Source organism: Maylandia zebra, linkage group LG17 (assembly GCF_041146795.1).
Source record: "Maylandia zebra isolate NMK-2024a linkage group LG17, Mzebra_GT3a, whole genome shotgun sequence".
Taxonomy (NCBI): Eukaryota; Metazoa; Chordata; class Actinopteri; order Cichliformes; family Cichlidae; genus Maylandia; species Maylandia zebra.
Window position 1 is genome coordinate 24,480,105 of NC_135183.1, and position 24,398 is coordinate 24,504,502.

The window sequence follows — 24,398 nt, forward strand, 5'->3', positions numbered from 1 at the left end:
AGCTTGGGCAACGTTGGGATTGCAAACAGAGCAGCAAACCTCCAACAAGATGGCTGAAAATTAAGAAAACAAAACCAAAAATGTGTTGTAAGCTCAGTCAAAGTCTAGAGTCTATGAAAATGTTCTTTTTCAGATGACTCTACATTGTTTCTTGGCCTATTACACATAATATAAAGTTTTCTAGTGCATTTTTTTTCACATTTAGTAAGACAGTGTGCCTTTGACACCTTATCAAAATGCATTTGTTTCAATCATTTTTATTAAATTATTGTTTAAAAACAAAATTATTATTGTTTAAAACCTATATATATATATATATATATATATATATATATATATATATATATATATATATATATATATATATATATATATATATATATATATATATATATATATAATTTTTTTATTTTTATTTTTAAATTTATGATATAAAAAAAATCACTTCCATGCATAAACATATACAGCTGGGGTGATGGATGACCTCACTCAGTCACTTCAAGGTTAATGATTTCCAATTCTGGCTCAAGATGGAAATGTACATAGTAGTTTGTTGCAGCTTCTCTATGCCGTCTTAAGAGTTTTTGCCACACAGATCCAGTGCACTGTGAGAGCTATCACCTGTAGTTTCAATGGCCTCTAATAACATCCACATGCATCCTGGACCCCAAACTGCGGCACAGGGCATTGTAGTACAGGGCTGGGGAGAGTATATGAGGTGATCTACTCGCAGACGACAGCTGAGCACTAACCCTGGACAGAAATAGGGCAGTCGCTTTCACTTAGCAGGGGCTATACAGCCAGAACATCACTTGATTGCACTCTTTCAGTCCCACACCATTATACTGGCATGATAACAATGGGTGTTTGATTGTGATAACTAGCGTAGGGTGACTGCATTAGGTCAGACATGTGCAAATGAATAGTAGATTTAGTGTGTGAGGAATACACATGTAATTCTGAAATGCATGTCTCTTTAAGGCCAAATGAGTAGTGGCAGCCTAATAAGACAAGGCTATTTGAGTGACCTTGTTTCCTGGAGAAAAGAGGCTAATAATAGGCCAAAATCTGGAGCTGTGGTGAAGCCTGTAATGGGTTTGTACTAAAAGCTACTTTGAATCATTCCAGCCAAGCAAACCATGGAAAAAAGAGACCATCAATTTCTCTTGTCAGAAATAAATATCATATCATGGTTCGGCAAGATGAAGATGTTTTACATCTTTATTCAGATGAATCTGGAGGAGGATGTAAAGAAACAAACTGCAGGGTTTTAAAAAAGGCCAAACAACAGCTGTATTAAAGGAGTCTAAGTCTTTCATAACAACCCTCATATGCCCACACATATCTAGCCATGATGAGGTTCTTTCCTGAAGTAATTCCAAGGAAAGAGATCAGAGTCAGGCTCGACAGCGCGCCAAGCTAAAGTGAGACATCAGCAGTTGAAATTAGTCACATGAAGCAGTTAAAACAGATTTCAGACTCTTTAGTGTCTGAAAAAGTCTTTAAAGTTAGGTTATATTTCTTGTGTAAGTTGCTTTAGTTGACAATGACACAGCTTTAGAAAGCTAACAGTCAGCAAACAGTTACCAAGCCCACTGACACTTCTTGTAAATATGAAACACTGGCATTCATTTACATCTGTGTTTGTATCCAACTGACTCTCATTTCAGCTACAGGTCTTTACAGGTCTTCAACTACCACCTTCAGAGACAAATATCTGGCTTAAGATGCTAGCATTCTTTTTTGAATGTTCAGTTATCACTGAACACCAGGGTGGCTGCAGCCTAGTTTGTAGTGCGTGGCACTTATCTGTCCAGACGGCTTCTGAGAGATAGGACATAGGAAGGCAAAGTTAAATCAAATAACCACATGTCACAACTAAGGTGAAGAGCATCTCTGAATTCACAGAACACTGAGCCTTGAAGTAATTGGACTTTGGCAGCAAAACTTGGTCCTGCTCCTGTAAGCTAAGAACAGAAAACTATGGTCATAGTTCGTATACACTTGCATAGGACAGTTGTGCATTGTTTTGCAATATTGTACATTCATTAAGATCCATATTTATATTTTAGTACTTAGTTTTTATATATTTTTAGTATTTATTCTAGATATTTATACTGTTTTACTGTTTAGTAGCCTGCTGCATCTTCCAAGACCTAAGAAGCTGTGTTTCGTCCATTTCGACATGATATGATCATGCAACAGTCTAAATCTGGGACTCTCCACCATTTGACCTTAGAACTGATGAAGCTTCTCGAATGAGAGGTGAAAGGTCTTCAAGCAACTTAAAGAAGTCCAGATGCTTTTCTTTTCAAGCTCCTCAGACTACGATGACCTGAATGACTGAGAACCTTCACAGACATTATACAACATAATTATAAGAATTACGTATGAACCAAGGCTACAAACTCCAAACAGGAAGGCTGATGAGCAGGTTTGAATCCAGGAAGAGAACTTTTTTTTTTTGCAAGTATCTTTAGACTAACGTTTCTATTTCTTTTACATATGACTTCAAGGACTTCAAGGGTTCCTATGTCCAATGGGAGTACTAAGTTATTTTAGGGCTTTAGTTATCCTGTTGTATAGTTCTTGATTTAGGCTGTGAAGCAACCCACCGCCCTCATTATTTCCATTCACCTCGATGAGAAGCAGGATGAGCGGAAAAAGAGAGCTGCGTTCAGTCTTTTAAAGCCTCTGCCCTATCAGGTTTAAATATCACTTACACGCTGAGAACTAAGCTCAACCCCTGTGGACAGTCAGGGTTTGCAAGGCCAGTGAGTGCATTCTCCGAGGTCAAAGGTCACAGATCGTCTCATTTGTCACAGACAAAAGGCTGTTTCAAGGGAATTAACTTTGGAAATGTCATCTAACTCGGCCAGTATAACATAAACATGGTATTCCTCTGCTCAGAATGTTTCAGCCAAAGAATAAAACTGCACTTGATACACAATGTAAAGGCCTTTAAATCAAGACAATGGATCTAATAATTATGATTTAAAGCCCAGAAATATGTCCAGCCTGAAAATCTAGCTTTTAACTCACCCCTGTTATACAGAAATGATGTTCACTTATGCTCCATCCACACACTTCACAAAGGAAGCCCTCAAGCAGAAGCCCAAAATAGATAAGTATTACTTGTGCTACTCAGCTGCAGTGAAGCCACCCACATATGATTATTACCCTCTATGCAGCCATTTGACAGTATTATCAGCACCAAGTTCTGCAGCATCCTGCAGGCACTAGAATAAAGCTTGCAGGAGAGAAAAATATGATAAGCATTTGTCATTTTAGCTCAGCTGCTGGTGCAATCAGTTATTGCTCATAAGAGGCAAGTTTAAAAAATACCACATGTGATCAGCAACACAGCAAAAAAGATTTTTTCATGAATAAAGCAGCGAAAGAAGAAATCAGACATTTTTTTTGAGAACAGATTATCTAATTTTAAGTCCCCTGAGAGTTTTCCTCTACGTACCATGCAAATACAGGCAGGCTTTAGTTTTTGATGCAGCGGCAGGAGCCGGATGATTGAAATGCTCTCTGTGATGTAGTTTAAATTTAGAGTGAGCTATAAATTGGGTTAAGGCAGTTTTAGTGCTAATATTCACAGTCCCAGTCTCCCAAGTCCAGAGTGCAGCCAGAGGAATGTAAATTAAAGGCATTTTGAACGCTGTGTACAAGGTCCAGGATACACTGAGCACTGTGCTGATAGAAACTGTGTCATTTCAATCGTGGTGACCTTCTGTAGTGTTCGATTCTGCTGTGTTATCTGTTAGGCGTGGGCCTCGCACACAAGGTGTGCCTGTGCTGCAACTGACAAGGTGACGATTGATGCTTTTTACCACATGTGGTATTTTCGACTGCCTCAATCTAGTCGTAACTGCACGGAACGGATAGAGCAAATGGGGGATGGTGGTGGTGTTTTTAGAATCAACGTAACTTTCCCTAACTGGGATCCACCAAATGCAAAGGAGAAAGAGCAGGATAATTCAACTTCCTTATGCGATCAGCATACTTTAGTGCGGCCTGGTTTTATCAGTTCACTGTAGGTGATCTCCTTATCCTGACACCTGAATTAAGCCATACTTTGAAGTGAACATTAAAGGGATAGTTTCACTTTTTGGGATTAAAAAATGTCAGCTTTTGGTTTTATGGAAGATAAATGGCGTACAGGTTTTTATGGTAGGCAAGGACCAGTCAGTGGTCCCAACCTGTGGAAGTGGAGAGAAATGAGTTTTCTGTGACTGGTTGTGAGGAGTCTCTGGGGAACCAATCACACCTCCCCTGGTAACCACTTGTCGCTAGGAAAAAATAGGTGTTCCCTGACTGGTTGGTGAGTGGTTGTGGAAGGTTACTTACTGTCGTTAGCCAAATTGGTCTCAAAAACCTCGCTAAGCCATAGTGAAACTATGAAGAGTGCAACACAAGCTGGAAACTAGGCGACCAAACAGATTTCAGTGTGGTTTCTGGCCTCTTTGCAACTGATTTCACTGAGTGATAGCGAGCAAGGGATTACCTAGCAACTCAAGACGGTCGTCAGCTGGTCTCCCTTCCCCTGTGTGACTGGGGTCTAGGCTAACTTCAGCTCATAGGCACGCAAAAGGTGAAAGTAGCCACCGTGATTCAACACATCGCGACCATATTTCGTCAAAAGATACAAGATGATTAGCTGTTGCTAATGCTACATAGCGACGTTATTCTTAGTTTTGATTTGGGAAAAACAGGGTTAAAAAGAAATGTACATACAAAAACAGAATTCGCTAGTGTCCATTAGTACAGCCTTCTCTGTAAACAATAAGTCTGGCTGAAATACACTGACCACTTAAGAACCACAGACAGTAGACAATAAAAGATGGAGATATGCTTTCCGATCTGAAAAGTGAAGCCAACATGAAAGTGCCTTAGACCACCAGGGCTGTTTAAAAGCTTGATTGTAGCAGCTTAGCACGTTTTTATGGTGCAGTGACCATTTCCTGTAAATTAATGTTCATTTATGTAAAATAACTGCCAAAAAAGTTCCCAAAGGCATTTCAAATAATTTTTCTTAGAAAGTCTTTGTTTTCAGCTAGCACAAAATGTGTGCACAAATTTTTAAAAAAAAAAAAAAAAAAGTAAGAGGAAGAGTCTTTCTTCCTTATTTCCTAACTGGAAACGTTGTCTTCTGCTGGTCTTTGGAAAGAATGGCTGTATCTGTCTTTTATATACAGTCTATGCTCCAGCTACGTATTTACACTTACTCCCTTCTGGCTGGAGCATAGGAGCTAAGTGAGTGCTGACAGTATTAGCAATATCTACTGCACAAATGTGAGGGCATCAGTGATCTCATCTTGTGTTTTAGCTCACATTGACCTCCCTACTGCAAAGCAAATAGGAGTATTTCCCTAAATGTTTAACTGCTCCGTTAAACGAAATTTCTTTGGAAGTCTAGATAGGATTTTACACAGAATTAACATTAACAAGGGAGATCTGATCTAAAAAAAAAACAAAGAAAAAAGTAACTTTGCTTTGAGAAGACTGTACAATTAAACTCAAGACGCAAGACCGGCAAAACAAGTCCCTGCAAAACAAGACGAGCAGTTGGACAGATAAACAGACACAAACAAACAGGACATGAAAAGAAGACAGGAAGTGTAACCCAAGATAAACAATCAGATCTATTTTGAAAGCCTGCATGACATCATCATAACAACCTCCAGTGGCAGGCTGGTGCTAAAAATAGCAAAGACGTCAAAGCGCTGGTACATATATGTCCATGAAGTGTGTGGAGAACATTCCCCAGATAACAGCAGATGGCTTGTAGATTAAAGCCTTGTGAGGAGAGGGTGAAGAGCTCGCCCACACGTGCCTGATGCGTCTCAGTCGAGCTCACCTGGCAAAAGCCTCTGAGATGATGGTCTGTGAGGGGTTAGCGGGGGCACAGGGATCTGCTTTTTGCCTTCCACGCACTGTGTACACGAAGTGGTTCTTGAACCCTAGTGCACAGGATAGGATGGAAAAAATTACTGTGGCTTGCTGAAACACATAAGGACCGGCAGCTGCGTGACAAGACATCTGCTGCTTAATGTCTTTGGGGCATTCTGATTGGTGTGATGCAACAGTTCAAGTCGACGTATGCAAAAAGTGTCTAAATATAAGGTTTCATTCTTAACCAACAGCCAATTACAAAAACCTACTTCTGCATCTCTCGTTGTTCTCATGGTATATCATTTCCTCCCGATTTTTGCTTTTGCATGAAAATAAAGGGAACTTTGCAGCACTTCCACAATATTTAGTAACACAGAAAAAGAAAGAGCAAAAAAGTGTTCAAACAGAGTACAACAAGGTAGAATAACTCCCACTCCGGGAAATCCTATCTTTCATAACAAGCCTTTCCAGACTTGTGATGGATGGAAGCCTTATTTCAGCTCGGTGAAGTCATCAGTGTCGTGTGTTTCACTCATGTGCATGATGAGTTTGGCCAAAGCCTTCGCTCTGCTCCCGGGCTTCTCCGCTGCTGCAGGAGGGAGGAAAAAAAACACAAGGGGAGAAAAGGAAAGAGTCCACGACATCATCTCTCCAGGCCTTTTAAGGAGCTCTCCAGTGGAGGGCTGAGAGCGCTGGCCCACTTTCCCATCAAAGCTTCCCAGCTTCGTCTACTTTCCCTCCTGGGAGCCTGGAACACGGAGTGACTGAGCACAATACTGCAACAAACAGACTAAGATAGTGAAGGAAAAATACACAAAACACAAGACAGTGGCATGGCAATGAAAGCAACTGCTGTATGTGCTTTGGACAGAAAGAAAGCACGAGTTCTAACAAGCGCTTATCATGTTCTTTTGGAGGGAGCCGAGAAACAGAGGGATGAGGAGGTCCCAGCTGCTGACAGTGATCATATTCATTATTGTATTGCATGACGTTGTTTCAGCGTTTCAGAGCCCATCTGATAGAAACACTTCAGAGAGGAGAAGAAAAAGAAAAAGTAGAATAAGGAAGTCTTTGCTGTCTTGTGATGACCCTCTCTGGATGTATTACTGCCAGTGTCAGCCAGACCCCACATGGTCCCATTCTCACCCCACTGCCTCACACATGAACCTTGACCAAAGTCCACCCCCACACACGCAGACAGACACAAACACACACACAGAGAAAGAGCAGGAGATGAAGGAGGGTGATAGTGAAGACGGTGTGGGCGAACTGAGCGTGTGCAAGTGAGAGAGATTGATTGAGGGGAAGTACCCGTGCTTTACGTGACAGCACAGACAAATGGAGAATGAAAAAGGTTGTTATGTTGGCCAGTTTTGTCCCCATGCTGATGCCAGATCAGCAGCGTGAATTCAGCTTTTCAAGTGAGCTCCTCAGCTTTCTCTGGAAACAATAAGCCTGTCTGAAATACATGATCAGCCTTTTAGAGTCAGCTGAACGGGCACATTTTGCTTTCATCAGCCAAATCTGATTCCACGTTACAGTGCTGTTCATTTAAATTAAGTCAACAAATTTCTGAAATTTTAGCCTTTCCTGAAAGAAAAAAAGTCACAACTTTTAACTTGAACGCATTAGAATTAGAATTAAAGTTTAACACCGAACAAATAATCAAATGAGCACTACAAATCTATTTGATTTAAATGATTTATATCACCAATTACTTTCCACCCTTTCAGAATAAGAGCACAAAATTCAGGCCTCGTCTGTAGTCACGTTTAATTGCTAAATTTCAAAGGTCTTGCGTAATACAGAGGAATTTCTGCATGTCAAAAAGAAGGTAGTATTTAGCTGATATTTCACAAACTGTGGTTTACATAACAGCTCACAGTTTGAACAAATGGATCTTTTCTTCCACAACATCTAAAAGGTGTTCTATTGGATTTCGATTCTGATGCTTGGTTTGAAATTTAGCAGGTCATCTTGGCCACGTTTATGTATATAAGTGAATGAGTTGCTGGGTTGGGTCTAGTCTTATTACTGCTGGGCGACAAATTGCATTCTGAGAGGAGAAATTACAGTGCTGGGCTGCATTCTGACTTATACTGCAGCTCCAACTCCAAAGCCAGATGGAAGTTGACAGAGCATGGGACAGCTGCGAGACCCACTGCTATGTGGTAAATGCATGCTGAAATAGCCAAATTAATAGAAGGGGCTCAAGTCCAAACCAGGGTTCAATATCAGGCTACATTTTAGTGCTGTGAGCTGTTATCCAGTCAGCCAGACATCAATATTTACTGCTGCCATGGCACGACGAGAGGCAGAAACGAGGAGGAGGCAGCCATTTTGGTACAGGGGCGACTTTGTGCCACTGTCAGGAAATCCCCCCTTTGTGGTGCGTTGGTGCACCACCTTGGGATTGTTGTTTCTTAGTAGAGGTCTGAATGTGACAGAAATACTGCAAGTGCTGTTGCCCATTCGTTAGTTGTGTATTGGAAAGTCTGACGCGTGTGCAAGCCTACTGTAAAAATGCAAAAGGTTAAAAATAGCAGACCAAACTAAACGAGGGTCTTGTTTTCCAGCTCTTAGAATTCTTGCATACAGCATGTTGCTCTGAAATGCTAAATTTCATGTGAAACACAAGCTCAAAAAAGCTTGATTTGTCCAGTTTTATTTTTATATTTTTTGAATTTCAGAATCTCTTTGTTAGTCATTAGGGGTTAATTTAAAAGCAGATGAAAGTGCTGACACGAAATGAGGCAACAGGGCAACAAGATAACATTAAAACTTCTGTGTAAACCTAGAAATGCGAGAAAGGAACAGAACATAAGCTGAAGATATGGGAGTAAGCGTAACACTGAGGGAAATTACAATTTATGGATATAAAAGGTTAGCTGTATTTCTTTTGACTAGCAGATTCATTGGCCTCACATCTGTTTCCCAGGGGGAGACACTTTTCTGCCTCGTAAGCACAAAAGAGTTTCCCGTCATCACCATGACAACCGTACTTCTGTATACCTTACAAAACCTTTGTGCGCCCCTCCAGTCCTCTCTCCGTCTACTTGGTTTTAGTCAATCTTGTCTTTCTGCTCAGGGAAACTTTGATTACCAGCACACACTTTTTCAACCACTACAAGGCCTATTATGGTCAAATGAAACACTATGGCCAGCCAGGAGCAGCATCTCCTCCCCTGTAAATCTGAGAACGTTGTCTCATGCTCAGAGTGCTGTGACAAGACAAGGTCAAGGGGTTGCTCCTCCAGGTGATGTGTTTCCATAAGTCCACGGAGAGGAAATGCACATATATGGTGTGGTCTTTATTTATTACTGGCTCTTTTAACTGGATGACTGCAGAATCTCCTCCTTCTGCAAGCTCTGCACCTCTTCTAAAGCAATCAACCCCTGAGTGCATGAGGGATTTAAGAGATTGGATCTCTTCAGATCTATGATGTGATTTTTTTTTATCTATTGTGTATTTACAGAATAACTTATGATGTGATTGTGTACGTTTTTCAGTTTTCTGGCCGAAGCTGAAAATATCTCTACCCGAAGCAGTAATCTCAGGATGTAAATGGTTGAGTGGTCTGGATACTGTAAAATGAATTTGACAGTAACACAGAAGGACTGTCTGCCTTCGTGAACTGCTGAACACAGCAGGAAATCAGGGACAATTCAAGAGTCTCAGCATGCATGCAGACAGTAATGGGGGGTTGCTGTTGAGACCAATAACACAAACACAGGGATATCGGAAAGCTTGTCATTCAGCTCCGGGTTCCCACTCAGTGTTTCCTCTGTTTGTCTCTTTTGTAGATATTGGCACTGCTAGTCGATAGCTACATCCCTTTGATTTATCTGTTGGCTAATAAAGTCTTCAGACTTGTCACGCATAAAATGAAAGGTAAATAGAAAGGTAGACTGGGTTCTGGACTAGGTCTGTCATATAACGACTCCTCAGAGAAGCAGGCTCAATTTGTCAACACAAGAGCATTAGGGGGAAAGTGTCAAACGCCTGCTGTGTGCCTTTATTCATTTCATATAACTTTGTTCTTAATATTCTGCTCTGAAATGACTTCTGGTGGATTTAAAGTTGCATTTTACAGTATTTTTATTTTTTTGATCATTTAACATCCCCTTCAAGCTGCAGCACAGAATGTACATATTTCCACATATTTATAAGGAATCAGCAGCATGGGATTCAACTCATCAGGTAAAAACAATGGCTGGCAGTCCATCTGGTTCTGTAGTGTAGTGGTTATCACATCTGCTTTACACGCAGAAGGTCCTGGGTTCAATCCCCAGCAGTACCATGACTGTCATCTTCCCCTTAGCTCTTTGCCACATACAGACATCTTCACCCATAGTGATGAGTTTTGACCCTTTGGTAGATATAGAAATAAAAATGTGGTTTGATGACCATTAAATTAAAATAGGTTTTTCCATCTTTAGCCCTCGTAGCTGTGAGAACAATCTCATTAATTTCTCATGCGTTTTGTTAGAGAAGCAGGACTGAAACATGGCAGAAACATCTTGGTTGAGAAAAAATGAAAGAAGGGTTACTGCGTTTAGTTGTCTAAGAGGGAGAGAAAAGTGCTGCGGCTGGTCCCACACTCCACAGACTTTTACATTAAAATGCACAGATTTACCGCAGAAAAAGAGCATGTTTACATTTGGCCACAAAAACTGAGAATATTCTTAAGTCTTTATCCATTATAATGAGATAGATAGTTTAAGCTGACAGACGGTACCCACTCTAACACTTACAACCAGTAGCTGCCTGCAAGGCTTCGCCACACCTAATTTGTCACTGGACTGTAACTTTGTTTTCTGTGCCTTTTGGGTCATTTTTAAAGCTTGTTTTAAGCTGATGATTTAGCCACTGCCCCTCCACCCACTGGTTTGTGAATCACGTCATTTTTAAAGCTTGAGCAACAACAGCATAATGTCGTCGCAATTTTGATGGTGTCTGTTTTAGAAAAAGGAGAAAATATAAATTTGTGGAAGTGTTTACTAAAACTATACAAAAGATTACAAAAATAGCAATTACACAATTATTTGCAATATTATCATATATAAGAATGAGTGGGTATTTATATCTCATTTAAAAAAAACTCACAAGCATAGTAAAAACCTGGCTATAGTAACAACCCTGCTGTCAAACAAAGCAGGTGAAATTAGGTAGAAATATGCATGAATAAAGAAGCTTCCTACGCAGCACAGTAGACTGAATTTGTGAATGCTGCCAGCAGCGCTGAAGTAGAGACTAAAAGTAGTCAAATTCATTATCCATCTAGAACTGACACATCAAAGTCATTTTACACCACGGGCTGCATACAGCCCACTTTGGTCTGAAGTGGACCGAACCAGTGAAACTTGATAAATGTGTAAAATTACAGAAAAAGTGCTTTTTTCGCACTTTTTTCTATTTGGTATAGATACTTTCTGTAGTAAATAGCAGAAAAACTGAAACTATTTTGTCCAGTGGGCTGGATTAGAGTCTTTCCCGAACCGATTCTGGCCCCTGCGCTTTATGTTTGACACCCCTGAACAGCTCATCAGCAAGCAGACCCAAAGGGAGTACGCATTTTGACAATAAAAGAAGCCAGGTGCCTGCTCGCCTGTGTCCGACACTATAAACACCACTCTCCCTGCGATAAATGTTAGGCATACGTAGGTACTACACACTGCACACATGACTCACATCACTGTATACAGATTCCCAAGATGCTATCTGTCTTCTCTCCTACTCTGGCCCAGGAATGGCCCGACTGCTTCCCTCCTTTAAGGGTAAGACTGTGCCGTGATGCTGACACTTTTCTTTCATCCCCAAAGGATGTGTGCGTGTGTGTACTTGAGTGTCTTGACAAGTTTCTCTCTTTGTCGTGGCTTCAAGAGAAGGCATCCGAGTGCAGTTATTTACCCTGATTGAAGACTTCATGTGCTTTTGCAACATCAGTGTTCAATCATGAGAAAGTGGAGAGGGGACGCAGTTTCCTGCCCCCAACTGCGGGGTCTAGTTTGGTTGTGTCAACACTGTCCAAGCCTGTGGTCAGATCAAAAGCCGTCTCTAGTGTAAGGACTACAGTTGGATATTTGGTGTCCAAAAAGATCCCCACTTCCTTTTTCCCATACCCTGACCCATCAGCTCCTCGACCCCGAGCAAAGCTGGATCACGTGATCTCAGTGGTTCGACTCATCAGAGGCTTAAAATGAGTTTTAGCGAAGCAGGAGCGGCACCAAGCTTCAGTTTTTGGATGTAACCTGTCATGCTTTAGTGCTCTGCACTGATTTCAGCTTGTGGTTAATGATGCAACCTTGCCCCCAGCTGAACCAGCAATGACGTTACACTTGAAACTCTGTCAATTTTCTTTAGGAACAGCAGAGGGTGCTGTTGTTTACTAGATAATCAGGAGACTTGCTTAGACTCAACATGAACAATCTGCATGCTTTATGAACTGGGTACAGCTTATCACTTATCGTCTGAAGAAACGAACAGTACTGTATTTTCTTTTCTGACACCGTGTCCTGGTCCTTCCTTTTTAACTGGCAGCTAAATGGTGCTTCTTCTTCTTCTGCTTTTTGTTGTTTAGACAGACGCTGTCCTCCTCAGAACATTAAACTTCCTGGAAAGCACATAGACCAAAAACACTCACTGCTATATTTTACTGGGTCCCATTTGGTCCCACTTTTATTATTATACAAAATATAAATGGGAGATAACAGAACAAAGTACTCCTGAAATAACTATGATGTATGAAATAATGTCCAAAACACTCCTGGATGATTTCGTGGCGTCGTCTGGGAGGCCTGTCTCTTCAGTATGGTGATGTGGTAGGGGAGTAAAAGGTACCTGAGCACCCACATCGACAACTGGCTGAACTGGAAAACCAGCACAGAGAGTGTATATAAAATGGGGAAGCGCAGAAAGCTGAGATCCTTCAATGTGTGCAGCAAAAACTTGGAGATTTTCAATCTGTCAGCATTGCTGTGGTCTGCTGGGGGGCCAGCATGAGACCTGGTGACATCAAGAAAGCGTCAAGAAACATATTAGGAAGGCTGGCTTTGGAATTAGTTAGAAACTGGATATCTGATTCACTCCACTGCCATAAACACACATGCAGGAAATCTTTCATATCGTATGCTTTCACTCTCTATAATAGAATACATCTGTCTGGCAGAGTCATCTGCCAAATATTCTTCTTCTTATGATTATTATATCATCAGTCTTTTCACAGGTGTAACAAAAATATTTCCCTAAATATAGAATACATAAAGTATTTCTAATCTCATCACCTAATCAAGACTTCATGTGTGGAAAAGTTACTTTAAATCTGTAGTAAAACTGTCAATTTTACCGCGACATCAATATATTTTAATTACATTTATTTGTTTGTAATGTAGTCACAGGATGGTTCTGTGGTTCCCAGGATAGCGCAGTATGTCTGGAGTGAATGTACAGCGATGCTGTATGTTTTACCGCAAATTATGTCTGAAGTTGTCATTTGAGTCTATTGAGGTTTTCACTAGAATATATTTTGACTTGTTACATCGGGAAAAATACTTAACCTTAATGTAAGTTATATGGTAATGTTTCATTAATTGTCAAAATGGTTATCCAGACAAAAATTCTCTAGTGTCGTAGCTATTATATACGAACATCTTGATTGCTAATAAATATAATCCTGGCAACGTTTCATACAGTTAAAAACATTGGCTAACGTCTTTTGTTCTACAAGCTGGAAATCGTCACTAACCGAAGGAAATTAGCCGCTAAAGTGAGGAGTTGACGATATAAAAAGAAGGTGCGGACCTTAGTTTTATCTAGATAACATTTAACCCGTTTAGCGTTAAATGCTTAGTATTTTATTATGATCAGTATTTGAGCTAAATCGGTGAGTTTTCCGAGTTGATCTAGACTGAATTGCTGTGAACGGACTTGATGGCTAACGCCAGTAACTGACTTGATAATTTCCATCTCCCAGCTAAACGTTACCGTTACTGTTAACTCTTGTTGTAACAGTTAATCTCCGTTGTTCAGGCTCGTTTGTGTTTTTTGTGCAGAATACCCCTGAACAACTTGGCACATTTCAATGATCTGACCATGAGACGGAGCCCGACGAGACCCCGGATTCTCAAAAGAAGAAAACTGCCTTTTCATCAAAATGCGACGGATTCACAGCCTGGAGAATCAGGCTCCAAAGATCCGTCAATACCAGCTGCTGTTCAGAGCTTTCCTGGTGGTATCCGCATCATGGACCATCCATCCAAGTCTGATACTCAGGTGGTTGTCAGTCCCGAAAAAGTAGAAGCTCAAAGCGTTATTGGGGACCTCACAGCTAAAGGCAATGAATGTGGTGCCCAGGGCCCAAACAAGTTCATTCTTCTGAGTGGGAGTGGCAACAAGTGGGACTATGGAGCTGATCCTCAGTCTGCTGCTGAAGCGGCTGCTACAAGGAGTACAGAAGGACATAAAGTCAAAGCTGAAACTACACGCAGTTTCCCAGGTGACAAACTTCTAACTGAAATTAAACCATGTACGGAAAAAAATTTATTTTATTAATGTTTAGGATAATACTTAAAGTATAAGTGTGGAATTTAGTGCTTGTTTTTCTCTCTGTCTGATTTGATAATCTGTATTTAACTCCTCCTCTGTTTAAGCAACAATGTTTTTTCCCCTTTTACTTTACTAGTGAATAAGGATGTAAACTGCGGTCCCTTTGACGACAGCCTTACCGACCTTAAGTGGTTGGGTAGGATGAGCACATGTGCCTTGGAGCCAAACTCTACAAAGCAGCTCAGCAGCAAGGAGAACCAGAACTCTTTACAGACTTTTCAGGTTCAGAGCTTTTTCTTGTTAACTGCTTTTTTTCCCTTGCCCTTTATGTGCCGACACAAACTTGTCTGAAGGCAACATTAACCCCAGACATGTTGCTACATGTTCCCTAAACACCCTGTAACCAATTGGTCATGACTGTGATTTATAATGACAGCAATAGTAGTCTGATTACAGAAAATAGTTACACTGTCAGATTTATTGACTGTTGTTTGTTTGTTTTTTGTCATATAGGCACACAATACACATACCAGTGCAGAAGCTCCTCAGCAACCCATTTCAGAGAGGCCACCATACTCCTACATGGCCATGATCCAGTTTGCTATCAATAGCAGAAAGAACAGGAGGATGACCCTCAAAGAGATTTGCATGTGGATTGAGAACAACTTCCCTTACTATAGAGATGTGGCCAAACCAGGCTGGAAGGTACTTCAGAGCTGCTGAAAGTGTGATATGTTCACAGCTCTGCAGCAAGCAGCAGTTTTCAAATACTTTTTCTTTTCATTTATAATTGCAGAATTCCATCCGCCATAACCTCTCTGTGCATGACCTGTTCATTCGTGAAACGTCTCCAGATGGTAAAAAGTCTTTCTGGACTATCCGACCTGAAGCCAATCGATGCCTCACACTTGATCATGTGTACAAGGTGAGTGCAGCTGACTCGTTGCTTTTACATCGGTGATATCTGGGAACATTTGTGGTACTTGGCCTGAATGTTTTGTTGCAAGAATGCTTGTTAAATGCTTATTGTTTTACCTTGTGTTTATATAATGATTTTGCTTGGATCCTTGTTTTTCAATTGTTTTGTTTTTTTCATGGCTGACACCTTGAGAGTGTTTTGAGATTCCTCATATTGTTTTTCATCTTATTTTCCCCCTAATCTCACTTCACATCTCTCTCTGTAGCCGGGCTGTGATCCAGTGACTGCCACTGTTCCTGTGCCAATGCTTTTACTGGCTAATCAAGTAAGACTGATTTAGCCCCTTTCTTTTTCTTTTCTTTTAGTTCTTCAGGAGCCATCTTCAAGTCACAACCTCAGAAAAATCTGAACGTTCATGAATCTATTTGTCACCAGACTTTCAAACCTACACAGTGTAGCTACACCTGTTTTTGTTGCAGGAGGAGACGAGAGCAGCAGGGAAGCAGAGAGGCTGAAGTCAGTCTGAAAGGCTAATGTGCTTTAAGAGCACTTGTTTCTCCTAATGTCTGGTATCCATACAATCATAAAACTTCCTTTTAGTCCTTTCCTGAGGGTAAAGATGTAGGGTCAGCTATCAAGGGACAAGTTTTGGACAGAACGCCAAGTTACAGTGTTGGTAGGTGGCAGCACAGTAAGGCTCCTAACTGATATAATTTCTGTCTCATCTTACTTTTCACAGCACCAAAAGAGGACACTTCCAGATGCAAGAAAAACACCAACTAGCTCTGGTGAGTTAAAAGAAATGTATGAGTTGTTTTATAAATTTGAGACTTGAGAAAGATCAGAGGTTGGCAAACTGCTGTTTAGTTTGGAAATGTGTAGTGCAATGTTGATGTGTTTTCTGTGTTCAGAGAGAAAGATGAAACCTCTTCTGCCTCGAACCGATTCATACTTGGTGCCCATACAGCTCCCCGTCACTCCTTCTGTCTACCTGCCATCCACTTCTACCCCTTTTCCTCCGCCCTGCTCCCAGCAGAAGGGGAACAATTCACGAGGAACAAAGAGAGTCCGCATAGCACCGAAGGTAATGAATTTCTCATATATTTCAGCTTTTTAAAATGTGTTGTTGTTGTTGTTTTACTTCATAAGCTATGCAAGTTGCAAACTGCTTTTCAAAACAAGTATTTCTTGGAACTCCCTAGAGTTTACATTGACAACATTATGTGCATAGAGATGAGTATGAACTTCACCCATACCACTAAGATTTTAATGGGAATGGTTGCATGTCTGACAGGTGACACAAAGTGATTCCCCAGCTGTGATGATATCTCCTCAGAAGAATACGGACTTTAAGGTAGAAGTGAAGGAGGAGCTGGTATGTGTTCCAATTAAATGCGAGACCCCCAAAGCTCCTCCAAAGAGACAAGCCAGCAGCTCACGGCGCAAACAGCGTTTGGTTCTCTCTGTGAATGAAGAGCCTGTTCTCCTCTGCCACGAAAGTAATTTCTTTGACTCTGGCGTAGCCTCCGATGCTTTGACATTCCAGGACAATCCACATATTGAGCTGGATGAAGACAAGCATGGGCAGGAAAGCCCAGATAGGGAGTTCTCATTCAAAACCCCGATAAAAAGTAGAAGCCATTTGACCTCATCCACCCCCAGCAAGCCACCTTCTTATGTTGCATCTTTTAAAGTGACCCCGGTAGACAAAGGAAGTCAAAATATTCTGGACTTCAGCCCTAGTCATACACCAGGTGGTCCCACAGATACTCCACAACACGACTACACCACCTTCAGCTTCAGCAGCACTCCCTTTAAAGACTTGCCTCTGTTTAACTCCCCAAGAGAGCTGCTCACATCTGCTCCCTCCAGAGTGACCGGACCAGCAGAGTCGCCCACCGAATGCCTCAAAAGTAGCTGCTCCAGAGAGCTTCTGCAGGGAGGCAGTTCCACAGCAGCCAATCGCTCAATCACAGAGGGCCTCGTCTTGGATACCATGAACGACAGCCTGAGCAAGATATTGTTGGATGTTAGCTTCTCTGGTCTGGATGATGACGACCTTGGTATGGCGAACATCAGCTGGTCTGAGTTCATCCCTCAGTTGAAATAGCCAGAGGGCCGAAACACATTCTATGGCTAAGCAGTGTCACCTGTTTCTTTTTCCTTTTTTTTTCTTTGTGTAAACACTACATGATTAGGCCCACACCAAAGCAGCAAGACAGAAACAAATTTAGATCTGACACTATTTAAACCATCCGAACTGTCCATATTGAAGAGGATTTCTCTCAACAGAAGGCGAGGCTGTTGATGTAGGAAGAAATATCACGCTCCTAGTGCTCTAGAAATTTACTCTGGTTGTCTGTTTTACCCAACTATTCAGAAGCATATCTATGATTATACCAAAACAAGTTCAAATAAGGCCCACTTGATACTATCATTTTAAATTTCTTATTGGAGACTTATTCAGACCTCCTTTTTGCAGTAGTTTAGGAGCTTTTAGCTTCAAATTTCTTTTACATTTGCTTTGCTGCTGGAGGGTTTTGGCTACCACATGAGGGGGAAATTTAACATAGTTAAATAGATTGCAGGGATGCTCCAGTTTCAATTACCGTTTGATGTTTTTTCCTGTTCATACACCAGGTGGTCCCACAGATACTCCACAACACGACAACACCACCTTCAGCTTCAGCAGCACTCCCTTTAAAGACTTGCCTCTGTTTAACTCCCCAACTGAGCTTCTCAAATCCGCTCCGTCCAGAGTGACCGGACCAGCAGAGTCACCCACCGGATGCTTCACAAGTAGTTACTCCAGAAAGCTTTTGTGGGGAGGAGGCGCACCAGCCAGTCCCTCAATCACAGAGGGCCTCGTCTCAGATACCTTGAACAACAACCTGAACAAGATATTGTTGGATATTAGCTTGTCTAGTCTTGATGATGATGAACTTGGTATGGCAAACATGAGCTGGTCTGAGTTGTTCCCTCAGCTGAAGTAGTCAGAGGGCCGACACAGACTCTATTGCTAACCAGTGTCACCTGTTTTTGAAGGGGAAAAGTGTAACATCGTTCTTTCTTTGAATTTCTTTACATATTTGGCCTCCTTTGTGTTTTACGGTTTTCCTTTTTTGCTGTATTTGTCTGTCTTCTTGAAGGACATGAATTCATTTCTTGAAGGAATTTATTATATGTGTCAATAATTAATTACATTTTAAATTAAATAAATAAATAAATAAATAAATGTGTCTTTAATTAATTAACTAACCCTCTGGGTTTCTTCAAAATCACTATCCTTTCAGCTTGTTCTTGGCCAAAAGTGTCCAGCAACAGATTAGGTGTGTAATTTTTATAATTTTTTTGTGGGGTTTTTGTGCTATTTTTCTGCATACATTTTTAAACTATAACATCAGTTCTTTTTATAAATATAAAAAACCCTTTATTTTTTACATTTTTAAACCTTGAAACACCAGTTTGTTTGTACAATGCACTTGTTGGAAGACAACCTCAAAACTCACTTTCATATATTTGCATTGCTACTGGATTTTCTTGTATTATTAATAGCAGAGTCTGGGACGTGTAATCAATTAACATCAACAGTGATTTTTTTTTCTATTGTTATTTTTGTGCAGGGAAAGCGAAATAGAGCAAACTTTCTCTCAGCTTGTTCATTTGTAAGTATTCATAAACAGAGAAAATCATAAAATCCCATTTTCTTCCAAGTAATACATGCAACCTGATTTATTTGTAACCGTCACTGCAACTACAATTATATCAATAATTAACAGTATCAATGATTTTTATGCATTAATATATTTTTGCACAGTGACAGAAAAACTCCCACTCGACTTGTTCGTGGCCAAAAATGGCCAACCTGTTGTTTAAATTCACAAAATGCTATAAAATTCAAATATATTAAAACATATTTCTACTTTCATTGACTTGATTTTTTTAAATAAGAATCAGTTCTGGTCCTTAAAACCAAAATTTCATTCAAGTTCAGAATTTTAACCCTTTCAATACCAGTTAGATTACATAAATGTAATGATCTACAAAGAGATAAAAACCATAAAATCCCTATTTTCTTTTTGCAAATAGCTCACTCTTTCTTCACTCCCACATGGGGCGGCAGCTGAGGTGAGTTTCTGTTTGAGTCTCCTGAGTTCATGTAACGTTTTGAGTTCCAGAGTGACTTAAATCCCACTTTGTTTCCTTTGTGAATCAGCAGTCCATGTGTGTCTTTCCCTACTGATTATTCAAATAAAAGGAGAAACCTGTGATTGATGACTGTTCATTCTCATTCTGATCGGATGAACCCATGATGGTAACAACCTCCAACCTCCTCTGAGCCTTCCTTCAAAACAATTATATATGCATCATTACATTTTTGTGCAGTGAAGATAACAAGAAAAACTCCCTCTCAGGTTGTTCATGGGCAAAATTGGCCACCTCCTGTTTATATTCCCAAAGGGCTATAAAATTGACAAACTTGATTTATTAAACTAGCACCAGTCGTTGTCATGAAAACCAAAATATTTTTTAATTTAGAAATTATAGCCTTCAAACATATATTTTAATTTCCAGCCTTGAACTTTCAGTTGGAAATTCAATTCTACCCATCTGTCACACAAAACTTTCTCCACTTATGTTTCTACTGAGATTTCTAAAAACACAACAACAATGATAGGGTCTCAGATTCGTTTAAGGGAATCGTTTAACGTAGTATTGCATGGCAAGATCGTCTCCTTTCAAACAGAACAGAAGGAGTAAATACATGTTTGTGGAAGTGGTTAAATGGCCTGCATTTGTATAGCGCTTTACTCAGTCCCTAAGGACCCCAAAGCGCTTTACACTACATTCAGTCATTCACAAACTGGCGCCACCGGGCCCTCTGACCGCCACCAGTAGGCGAACATGGGGTTAGTATCTTTCCTAAGGATACGTGGCATGCAGCTAGGAGGCAGCCTGGGATCGAACCACCGACCTTCTGATTAGTGGCTGATCTGCTCTGCCACCTGAGCTACAGCCACCACCAGGTTACTAAAACTATACAAAAGCTTACAAAAGCAATTACACAATTATTTGCAATATTATCATATATAAGAATGAGTGGGTATTTATATCTCATTTAAAAAAAACTCACAAGCATAGTAAAAACCTGGCTATAGTAACAACCCTGCTGTCAAACAAAGCAGGTGAAATTAGGTAGAAATATGCATGAATAAAGAAGCTTCCTACGCAGCACAGTAGACTGAATTTGTGAATGCTGCCAGCAGCGCTGAAGTAGAGACTAAAAGTAGTCAAATTCATTATCCATCTAGAACTGACACATCAAAGTCATTTTACACCACGGGCTGCATACAGCCCACTTTGGTCTGAAGTGGACCGAACCAGTGAAACTTGATAAATGTGTAAAATTACAGAAAAAGTGCTTTTTTCGCACTTTTTTCTATTTGGTATAGATACTTTCTGTAGTAAATAGCAGAAAAACTGAAACTATTTTGTCCAGTGGGCTGGATTAGAGTCTTTCCCGAACCGATTCTGGCCCCTGCGCTTTATGTTTGACACCCCTGAACAGCTCATCAGCAAGCAGACCCAAAGGGAGTACGCATTTTGACAATAAAAGAAGCCAGGTGCCTGCTCGCCTGTGTCCGACACTATAAACACCACTCTCCCTGCGATAAATGTTAGGCATACGTAGGTACTACACACTGCACACATGACTCACATCACTGTATACAGATTCCCAAGATGCTATCTGTCTTCTCTCCTCTCTGGCCCAGGAATGGCCCGACTGCTTCCCTCCTTTAAGGGTAAGACTGTGCCGTGATGCTGACACTTTTCTTTCATCCCCAAAGGATGTGTGCGTGTGTGTACTTGAGAGTCTTGACAAGTTTCTCTCTTTGTCGTGGCTTCAAGAGAAGGCATCCGAGTGCAGTTATTTACCCTGATTGAAGACTTCATGTGCTTTTGCAACATCAGTGTTCAATCATGAGAAAGTGGAGAGGGGACGCAGTTTCCTGCCCCCAACTGCGGGGTCTAGTTTGGTTGTGTCAACACTGTCCAAGCCTGTGGTCAGATCAAAAGCCGTCTCTAGTGTAAGGACTACAGTTGGATATTTGGTGTCCAAAAAGATCCCCACTTCCTTTTTCCCATACCCTGACCCATCAGCTCCTCGACCCCGAGCAAAGCTGGATCACGTGATCTCAGTGGTTCGACTCATCAGAGGCTTAAAATGAGTTTTAGCGAAGCAGGAGCGGCACCAAGCTTCAGTTTTTGGATGTAACCTGTCATGCTTTAGTGCTCTGCACTGATTTCAGCTTGTGGTTAATGATGCAACCTTGCCCCCAGCTGAACCAGCAATGACGTTACACTTGAAACTCTGTCAATTTTCTTTAGGAACAGCAGAGGGTGCTGTTGTTTACTAGATAATCAGGAGACTTGCTTAGACTCAACATGAACAATCTGCATGCTTTATGAACTGGGTACAGCTTATCACTTATCGTCTGAAGAAACGAACAGTACTGTATTTTCTTTTCTGACACCGTGTCCTGATCCTTCTTTTTTAACTGGCAGCTAAATGGTGCTTCTTCTTCTTCTGCTTTTTGTTGTTTAGACAGACGCTGTACTCCTCAGAACATTAGTGATGGGTCAGTCGCGAACGAAATGGTTGTCAAATATTCAGAAGCATATCTATCATTATACCAAAACAAGTTCAAATGAGAGAAAAACTCTCTCAGCATGTTCATGTTGTTTACATTCACAAAATGTTATAAAATTCAAATATGGCTAAAGAACCAAACAGGACAGGCAAAAACAAAACAAAAATTTTTCTACTTTGCCCGACTTTATTTTTTAAATTAGCACCAGTCCTTGTTGTGAAAACTAAAATATTTTTCAAATTCAGAAACTACAGCCTTCAAATACCAGTCAAATTACATATTACTACTAACTTTTTAGGAAAAATAGCAATAAAGTTCCAATTTTTTCACCATGTAATTGATAAAAATTCATATTTTTTTCACTCATCATTGCAGGTCAGCACCAGTAACAGTAACGATGCCTTTTTGGCATTATTTCTTCTTTTGATGAATAAAAAAAACAAAAACAAAAAAACAAACTCCCACACATAGCGTGTTAGTGGCCAGAAATGGCCATTTAATGACCAAACGACCACTACGATGAGCAAAATTTGTATTTCGGTGTGTGTGTGCATCCTCATTAGCAGCAGGATGTGCTAACCACAGTAGCGTGGTCTTTGTAGGCACACTTCCACAGCTGGAGAAAGTGGCTGCTGTTCTAATCCTAAAGGTGCACCTTTTGCACCTTTTTCTCATTTTGTTGGTGGGCTGTGGGTCACACTCTGATTCAGACTACTGTATCTTGGGATCAGTGGCAGAAGCGACTGATGAGCATCGGGGACAAAGCTATCTTGCAGCTGCTGAGGTTACCAGCATGCACCCCTCTTCTGGGATCACTCTTCATTTGTAGATTTTAAAGGACTCCCACTCTTGTGAAGTGGTTTCCATGGGACAAAGGCATTATATTCCAAGACATCCAGGAGATTGTAGAAAAAAAGCTAGCAGCCAGCAGCTAGTTTTCCTTCAACAACTCAAGGTGCCAACATCCTGCCTAGGTCATCCACACTGGACAAGCTGGGGAGGTAGCTTTGCGTTGCTTCCCCTGATTGTGCCAACAAGAGCCAGTTTTCATCTGAGGAGTTTCTGTGCCAAGGTGAACCCCTTTCCCTTTTTTACTTTTAATCCCCACAATTTAATCCCCACATTTGTGAAAGAAAAGCAAAACACTTTTTTTTGAAAAGTCTGTAACAAAACCATCAAATCTGATCAAGGTTATTTAAATGCTGCAAAAGAAGAATGGATTGGAAAAAAAAACAAACATATCCTAACCTTAATTACTGGGGGAGAATAATGAATGATGCTCATAGTGAGTAAAAAGTAAACTGAGTGCATTTTTTAGACAGAGATTCACTTTTAATGTGTATGTATAATATAATACAGATACATAAAAAACACTCCCAAAACAGAATAAATTATTACAAATAAATTATTACAAAATATTAAAAAAAGAATATAAAAATGGAGGCAACTTTGCCTGTGGTAGAATGTATACAATGTATGAAAAAATCTTTACTGCAGATACTAATTTTGTGTTGTAAGATTTATGACTTTCATGCTTTCATAGTGGTACTTAGGAGAGCTTGACATTTTCTCAGGTGGTATCACACTGTAAAAAGTTTGAGAAACACTGATAAGTGTATGTGTGCTTTTGGAAAACATTTAAAGCTGCTGTACAGAATCTTTGAAACAAGCTTAAAACACTTTTAGAATATAAACAGAGCACTCTGCTTCTCTTTACAGCTCCTCACTCCACCAGGGCTGTTTGGCACTTTCTGATAGTGTGCAATTGTGATGTACGTACTGCGGCAGTCATACAGACAACTGGACGGTCCAAAAGTTGGCCTACCTATTACTGGCTGAGGTTTTAGTAGAGTTGTGGCTGAACCACATAAAAATATATCATTAATTTTAATCTCCACAATCAATGATAATTCCATGTGTTCCATGTGACTGGTTCTCAGATAGTTTTTTTTCTGCGCTATACAAGTCTCAATCACCAACATATACAAGCACCAGTGTTTTATATAGTTCATATGGTTTTTGTTTTATATATGTATTTTTAAAAACTAATTATTTGACTTACATGCTGCCATGGCTCACGCTGCAATGCATTCTGGGTAGCTTGTTCAAATGGGTTGCACTCAGAACCCTGAATTGAAGAATTCAGAAGAAACTTCTACCATCAGTTTTGCTCAACTTCAAAGCCACAGCAATGATGAGAGATCCACAATGTGCTAATTCATGTCCAGTGCTCTTACATTCAGTCAATTGGCTGCAGCTGCCATCTACACCTTTAAATTACATTCTGGTTTCTACAAGTCCTGCTGAAAAACCAGTGTCCTTTTCTAGCTAAAGCAGGGGTATGAAACATATGGCCCGCGGGCCGGATCAGGCCTGCAAA

The 24,398-nt window shown here is 40.5% G+C and overlaps 1 protein-coding gene and 1 non-coding gene across 4 annotated transcripts; both read left to right on the forward strand.

Moving 5' to 3' along the window:
- The first annotated feature begins 10,129 nt into the window (after positions 1-10,129).
- Positions 10,130-10,202, forward strand: trnav-uac (transfer RNA valine (anticodon UAC)). Its single transcript has one exon. It is a non-coding gene; the product is annotated as a tRNA-Val (tRNA).
- Positions 10,203-13,993: 3,791 nt separating this feature from the next.
- On the forward strand, positions 13,994-18,553 carry LOC106674893 (forkhead box protein M1). Of its 3 annotated transcripts, none has more exons than XM_076875994.1 (9): positions 13,994-14,426; positions 14,583-14,728; positions 14,960-15,151; positions 15,243-15,371; positions 15,631-15,690; positions 16,105-16,153; positions 16,277-16,449; positions 16,660-17,428; positions 18,006-18,553. In XM_076875994.1, the coding sequence occupies exons 1-9, from the start codon at positions 13,994-13,996 to the stop codon at positions 18,356-18,358; spliced, it is 2,304 nt and encodes a 767-aa protein (XP_076732109.1). In that variant the 3' UTR covers positions 18,359-18,553. The 3 variants fall into 3 exon arrangements, with proteins under 3 accessions (XP_076732109.1, XP_076732110.1, XP_076732111.1); XM_076875995.1 differs by having other exon boundaries at positions 13,994-14,396; XM_076875996.1 differs by lacking the exon at positions 15,631-15,690.
- Positions 18,554-24,398: the final 5,845 nt, after the last annotated feature.